The 8,148-nt window shown below is 35.2% G+C and overlaps 1 protein-coding gene across 2 annotated transcripts; it reads right to left on the reverse strand.

Moving 5' to 3' along the window:
- Window positions 1–376: 376 nt before the first annotated feature.
- LOC113737348 (putative late blight resistance protein homolog R1A-3) lies at window positions 377–4,576 on the reverse strand. 2 transcript variants are annotated; one of them, XM_072084727.1, is made up of 3 exons: window positions 4,195–4,333; window positions 885–3,950; window positions 377–632 (listed from the first exon to the last, which is right to left on the reverse strand). In XM_072084727.1, the coding sequence occupies exon 2, from the start codon at window positions 3,883–3,885 to the stop codon at window positions 910–912; it is 2,976 nt and encodes a 991-aa protein (XP_071940828.1). In that variant the 5' UTR covers window positions 3,886–3,950; window positions 4,195–4,333; the 3' UTR covers window positions 377–632; window positions 885–909. The 2 variants fall into 2 exon arrangements, with proteins under 2 accessions (XP_071940828.1, XP_071940827.1); XM_072084726.1 differs by having other exon boundaries at window positions 885–4,576.
- Between the last annotated feature and the right edge of the window lie 3,572 nt (window positions 4,577–8,148).

Raw genomic sequence — 8,148 nt, forward strand, 5'->3', positions numbered from 1 at the left:
TTATATGTTTAGACTCCTTGCCAGGAGTTCTCTCGAGGCTAGTCTGTTTTGAGAACACAACCGAAGAAAATGCTTGGTTCAACTTTCCAAATCCATGCAAGAGGACTCCCAGTAGAATTAAGAATATTGCTACAACTCAAAACTAATTTAGCAGAATCAATTTTAGTGACCGTCATCATATATCACATAATTGCACGGTCGGGATATTACCATCTATAACTTGAGAAACAGAGACTTTTAAAATTATTCAGATCTCATGAGCCCAAACATAAATTGTTAATCAATTCTGTCAAAATGATGGAGTTTGAACCTCAAATAGAAAAAAAAAAAAAAAAAAAAAAGATAACAAAGTTCCTTGACGGCAAATTGACACATGTTTGAAAAGAAATAGTACACGGTGTACAAATTTCATTGATATCTGAATACGAAATTACACAAAATACACCAATAGCAAAATATCTGAATAACCTTTAAGCGGCCGTGCATATTGATAAAATGGTGCACGGTGTACAAATCTCATTGATTGTTTCCACCATATCTTGACAAGAAAAGAGCCTGTCTTTGGTGCACGATCCTTTCAATTTTCACCTCAGTCTTCCACAAAAGCACCAAAGAAAGCCAGACCACACTCCCTGATGATATATCATCAAGAAAAAATAGAGCAATAATTAGTTGTTTGTTCATCAATTTCATTAACAAAAAGCCAAAAAAAAAGAGCATTTAATTAGTTGTTTGTTCATAAAATTCAATGTGCTCGTGCATGCATAACAGGCAGCTGAAGTACAAAAAACCTACCAAAAGGTAAATATAAATTAAGCTCCTTTAACTGAAAAAAGCACGATTATTTCTACAAGCCAATTAATGGTAACGACAAAAAAAATTACCAGATATTGCACCAGCTGATGCCCTTCAATCTATGATGATGATCTTCAGATTCTCATTTCCATAATTTTTCTGTGCTTCTTCAATTTCCCGTACTAAAAATTTGACACTACCTCTGCAAAAACTCACCTCAATTGTTTCAAGAGTTGATATACTCCTTAAACAAGCAGGCATCATTCCCAAATTAAAAATTCTTTGGAGTTTTAATTGCTGAAGACACGGGAAGTAATCATCACTGTCAGGGTCTGTCTCTGTCCACTCAACAATATTTGCAAATTCCAAAGTCAAGACCCTGAGTTTAGGAAATCCTCCTTCCATCAGCTCCCAGTTTTGGCGGTCCGTTGACTGGTCTCTTAATTTGAGGACTTCAAGATTGGGTAGTTGTTCAATCAATGACATTTTTCTACAGGGAAGACCCAGATTTTCAAGACACAACTTCTTCAAATTCATAGGAAAAGAAAGCTCCACATGTTCCAGCAAATTGAAGAAGATGCAGCTCCGCAAGGTGAGTGATTCTAGGCATTCTAGTCGACTCATGTTGCAGCACACTGTATTTTGTCCCACTCGATTGTAAATTTTAAGTCGGCGAACGTTGGGAATCCTTCTCAATATGTTCTCTCCTTCTTTATCAAGACAAAGACGCAGAGTAGAGAGAGTGTCTAAATTGGGTAAAGTGGAGAGGTTTTCATTGGAAGAGAAAGGAATAATGCAATCGAACGATACACGTATATGCCTAAACTTCTTCATGTTCCAGATGCTATCTGGCAATGAAACCGTCGCATCAGAATTTAGACAAAAGGTTTCCAAATGTGAGAGCTTGGCTACAGATGGTGGAATGAATTTCATGTGCCGAGCAGTAAGGGCTAAGTACCTCAAACAAAGAAGTGATTCGACTTCAGTTGGAAGCTCCTTCAGCCTTAGGTTAATGCCCTCTAAATTCAAAACGTTAAGATGTTTGTAGATGCAAAAAAGGGAGGACATATTAAGCAAGTCAAACTCATATCCTGGAGTAGCACCAAAGAATAGCAGAGTACCTAAATATGGACAAAATAGCTTTGACTCTATAAAATCTCGTCCACGGGAGCAAATGGACAACCGAGGTAGGTTGGGAGGCTCATTAAAGGTAGAAAGCTCAACATATGCTCGCAGGACCTGAAGAAATTTCTTTTCTTTCGCCTCACCCTTACAGAACTCAAATATCAAATCATGAATGTAACAAGTTTTGACTCCACCAATGGATCTGTTTTCACTTACCATAACTAAGTTTCGGCCAATTAGGTCCATTAGATATTCTTCTGCAATATCCTCTGATCTCTTTCCTTCAATTATTTCCACAAACCCTTCTGCAATCCAGAGACACATCAACTTCTTCGCACCAATTTTTTCATCCTCTCGAAATGCAGCAAAATACAGCAAGCATGCCTTCAAGTGATATGGTAAATGCTCATAACTGAGCTCCATCGACTTTTTGCATTGTTCTGCATCAGACACCGTGGTTGAAGTTAAACTTTCAGCAAATTCTTCCCAAACACAAATATCATGCTTTATAGTTGCTAGGACTCCAGCTACAACAACGAGTGCAAGTGGCAATCCCCTGCACTTTTCGGCAATCTCCATTCCCAACCCATGCAATGCTTGAGGACAATCTTCTTTTCCAAATACCTTCTTCTGCAGTAATTCAAAACTTTCTTTCTCACTGAGCGGGCGAAGATAGTGAGGTTTCCCCCCATATTCAACCTGTGAAGCCACATTAGAAGATTGACTCGTGAAGATGATTCTACTTCCTTTCTTGTCATCCGGGAATGAAATTCTCAGCTCATTCCATACCTTAATGTCCCAGACATCATCAAAAACAACAAGATACCGATTCGTCTTTAGCCTTTGATAGAGCTTGTGAAGCAATTCATGTTCATTCAAGTTTTTAAGCTCTTCATCCATCCTAGACTGTTTTCCATTAGAGCACAAAATTTGTATTAACAAGCTTTTCATGTTAAATTCTTGAGAAACAGTGCACCAAAGACGAATCTGGAAGTTATAGGTAATTGAACTATCATTGTAAACCTTTTTGGCTAAAGTTGTTTTACCAAGCCCAGCCATTCCCACAATGGGAACAATTTCCACCTGTTCTGGTCCCCATATAAGTCGTTCAATTACTTTTGCTGCCTCATCATCGAGACCAACCATGACTTCATGGGCTATTGGCATTTTGCCTTTTGATAGCATGCGGCTGGAAGTCTTGCTAACTTCTGGTGCTCTTAAGCCATGAAAGGAAGGAATACTTTCAATAATGCTTGAGCCACTGATCTGCTCCTTAAAATGCTTGATATGGACATTGGTATTAGCCAGCATGTCATAACAGTCAAGGGCCTCTGTGGATTCTGAGAAGCTAACTTCTCCTTCTTTCACTCTGTTTAGAGAAGGCGAGCAAATTATAATGCCTGCATCACAAAGAAGAGCACCAATTTTTTCGTTTTCTTCATCCATCTTCTGCTGCCGCTCCCTTAAAATGCTTCTCAAGAACCTCAGTCCTGCATAGAGTATTCGCATTTCATCTTTCATAGAATCCACAAAGCTAGAGCTGCAGCATAACAGCTCCCAGAGACAACTTATCAAAGAATCATTGAAGTTGTTCAAGATCTGCTTATCCATCATTCTATCATGCAATGATTTTGAGGATCTTGTAGCTCTAAGAACTTCCTTATAAATCTCGTAGACATGAAAATCGACAGCTCTGATCTTCTGTTGTTGATCATATATCATGGAGTAGAACTGAGGATTGTGCATTTCCTCAGCATCATACCAATAAGAACACATGTAAGAGAGGCGTGCTGCGTTCAAAGCCACCACTTCGAAGTGCGCCAATAGCAAGGCAGGAATATCTGCAGTTCCTCGCATATTGGCAAAGGGAATGAAGCTTTTCAAGAATGTCAGCTTTGCTTCAAGGGCTTGGACTTGAGCATCCAAAGCAGCAGAAATAGATGATTCACTAATTTTCCAATCCATACAGCCATTTGTCAAATCTGCTAGATTTTGTAGGATGAGGTCTATGAATTCCAACAGTTCATCATCTGTCATACAAGAATTTGATTGCAATGACCTGCTGCTTGCCAAAGCAAAGTAAATTTGGATGATTTCTTGCTTCAGTGATTTGATCTGTTTCACAAGTTTCCTGAACATGCTATAATAACTACCAATAGTATAGTTCTCAATTTCTTGTTTATCCTTTTCTGATCTAAGGGAAAGAGAGTGAATATCCTCCTCATATTCGTGAAAGGTATCTTCGATGCAAGATAAGAAAGATGGAAGACTCACCTTCTTCACAACATTGTCAGATTCCAAGTACAAATCATTGCTTTGGCTCCACTTTCTTGCACACATAAGAAATGTTTTGAGAAATTTCATGTGTTTGATTGCAACACGAACATCGACAGGAACATACCGGTCTTGGAAGCTGTTCTGGAGCGACTCTAGAACAAGTAAGACACGATCGATGCTGCAAGTGGAGGCCATCTCCATCTCTTATGGAGGGATTTTCGTCAGTTTCACTCTCAAATTCTAAGAGACAAACAAATCTCACTAACTGCAGAGCTAGCAAAGTATTTCTTTTCTGAAAACTACAATTCTTTGCTTTTCTTATTTGTTTCTGGTGAGAAGGTGAAGAAGAGTAGGTGGAATTGGCATCAAGGTGGACCCCAGGTAATGATAATCAATTATTCAACTAGGTGGAATTGGAGCTAGGCACGTATTTATCTTGAACTAATTTTACAAATGGAGGAAATTGATAAAGATTAGTTGACACTGTCATCAACATTTTATTAGGAAAATTTGATATTAGGGATCACATAAAAGCCTATGTTTTAGTCGACGTTCATTCACAATAACAGCTGTGGTTAGGGTGATTTAAGACACTTTGATGATTTTATTGTCCAAAGCTGTAGGATCATAATTAAAGTGGCGGACTCAGACTCAGTGCTTGTGGACCTTTGACAAATGGCGTCTCTGTTTCTGCAATAATTCCACCTTCTTATCACGAGGCAATCAGTTTAATATGTTTTTTTTCTTCAAGCATCCACAGTTTAATATGTTAAACTTTATAATTAGGAAGAACAGAAAATAAAGAAACATCAAAATATAAATGATCCAAGAGACATCAAAATACAAATGATCAAAATATAATGAACCTTCAAGCTAGCACTCTAATTTTCTTCAATTGTTGTCTTTGTTGAGCAAACCACTAAATTTGATCACTTTCTCTTCTAATTCTCTCGTATTAATAATCATCACCATTGATCTTGGAGATTAATAACCATGACCAACAAAGCAAAAAGTATGAGAAAAAAAAATTTGAGGGCTTCTTCAACCCTTGAAATTGTAGAAGTAGAGAATTTGGGATTTCTGCAATTACTAGTGTCAATTATATCATAAAATATATGCATTACAATAATAAATGTAAACTCTAAGATAATAAATATAAACAGTAAAATGATAATTTGCAAAATTAATGTTACCAATATACAACGGTCAAAGAAAATGATTGGATTAAAGAAGTGAAAATTGCTACTAATTAGAAGTAGTACTTCTTTTCAAGAGTCAGGACTTAAATGCATGCTAATTATTTGTACAAAATTATCTATTTATTTCATAAACACATTTTTCAATCACATTTTTATTTCATATATATCACATCAAAAAAGTGATATAATACTTTTTAAAAAAATATTTCAAATAATCTCATGTTAAAACGCAAGTATATGCACATTTCAGTGTTACTTGGGCCATTGGAAATTAATTCTAGTCTTCTCATTAGTCTTTCTTCCACATTCTGGAGTTCCATTTGGAAAATGAGAGAGATGGGAGACTGGTTGTTCTTCGGGTCAGAGAACCATCCCTTTCCTTGCTTTTAAGTACAGGGTTCATGTTAAGTGGAAAACTTCCACGAGTCGACTAAGAATTTGTGGTATTAGTGGTAATACTCTGAAGAGTTAGAACCAAAATGCAGGCTAATACTAGTTACTGGGTTATTAAAAATCAAGTTGACTCTAAACATTTTTTAGTCTTTCTTCCACATTCAGGGGGTCCATGTGGAGAATTCGATAGATTGGTGAAGACTGGATAGTGATCTGATCAAGCATGGCTAGTGGACGATCCCTTTTCTTGTTCTTTAGTTCAAGTTTCGGCCTTCAATTAAGGGGCAATGTCTTAGATGGGAGAGGATACCATTCACAATGTGTAACTGATCTCTAACCTTGTGATTCTTACTTACTCCATTTTTTTATATGTGAGCAACTCTACTCAGGTTTTTGGAGACTCAAATGATACAGGGTTCGAATTCAAAATTTCTCATTTATATTTTTTTTCCTTGAACCATTCAACCCATCTCTTTCTTCTTGGCCAATTGATATATGCCCATGAATATTTTCATATTCTTTTGTGATTAAATTTAAGGAATAATTTCAAAAACCTCCCCTGAGGTTTCTAACAATTTCAATGAGATCCCTTGAGATTTTAGAAATTACACTTACCTTCCTTGCCCACTTAAAATGACAATATTAGCCTTACTATTTTAATGAAACTCCCTTGTTGGGTATACATATTGAAAGAATGAGATTTATAATTATTTTTTCTTTTTTTCTCTTCTTATTCCTCATTTTTGTTCATAGTTTACAAGTAAAACCGCAGAACTATAAACTATAAATATTGATTCTAGTTGCTATCATTACCAAATGTTGAATTAGTGACCTTTTTTTGACAACATTCAATGTGATCTAATTTTTTTGTTGATTTTTTTTTCTTTGCACAAAAAACAACAACGATTTAAAAAGAAACTGTCCAAAACTACTACTAAATTATTGATACGTCTAACATTCAAAAATCTACAAACTCTAAAACAATTATGATAATACTTTCTTCTCCAACCTTCAGGGAATATGTATCACTAGTAAAGCACTATGTACACTATCATGTCATTGTGATAAAACTATTGTAATAATTGTTTATTAAATAATAAATATAGGAATTGAAAATTTGATGCTTTTTCTTTATATTTGATGCTATACATTTTACAATTGTTTTGGAAAGCAATATAAACGATTAAACCAAGGACATTTTAGGATGTTCATTTAAATTTTTGACCAGGTCTAAGGTTTGATTGCCAAATGTGTCAAATTAAGGAAGGTAAGTACAATTTTTAAAACCTCAAGGGAGCTCAGTGAAATTGTCTAAAACCTTAGAGGTTTATGAAATTATCCCTAATTATAATCAACTTTGAAGTGCTACAATCAACATAGGGGGCAACAGGAATAAACTCCTAACTATGAAAGTACATGACTTGGAATGATTATAACAAAACCATTAATACTCTTCACCTAGGTTGCTGAAAATTATTGGGCCACACAGGATTAGGGGTGTGAATCGAAATCGAAATCGGTAATTCAGAACTTTGAAATCAGAATTTTTCGAAATTTTGGTATCAGAATTTTCGATCGATTTCGATTTCGAATTCACTAATTCCGAATTCAATTCGGAATTCGGTAAATTCCGATTTCACCGAATTCATGAATATAAAAATTATTATTATTATTATTATATAAATATTAAATTACATATATATAAAAAATATTATATATATGTGTGAAAACGAAATTGAAATCGAAATAGGAATTCCGATTTCACCGAATTCATGAATATAAAAATTATTATTATAATATAAATGTTATATTATATATATATATATATATATATATATGAAAACAGATTTGAAATCAAAATAGGAATTCCGAATTCTGATTTCGATTTCAAATTGTGAATTTGAAATCGGAATTTCCGATTTGAAAAATCTCATTACCAAATTCGACCCGAATTCAACCAATTCGAAATCGGATATTCCGATTTCCATTCCGAATTACTGAATTATCGAATTCGAAATTCCGAATTCAATTCGAATTCGATCGGTAATTGAAATTTTTCGATTTTACACACCCCTACACAGGATCGTTTAGAGGTAGGCTGAAGTGAGAAAAAGTCCACAACACACCACAACTTTCAACTGGGGAAGTTTTGGACTTTTTATTTGGTGTTCGAAAGGCTTATTATATGGTGTTCGAAAGCCGTACAATTTAGTTCATTGAACCCTAATTTTGGCCCTTTTGAGGTCAAATATTGATTGGGGTGTCCACAATTATCCTTTATTACACCCATGCATTGTAAACGCTCCCATAGTAAGAATATAATGCCCATTACACGCATAACAGTCACTACATGCATAAT

Source organism: Coffea arabica, chromosome 3e (assembly GCF_036785885.1).
Source record: "Coffea arabica cultivar ET-39 chromosome 3e, Coffea Arabica ET-39 HiFi, whole genome shotgun sequence".
NCBI lineage: Eukaryota > Viridiplantae > Streptophyta > Magnoliopsida > Gentianales > Rubiaceae > Coffea > Coffea arabica.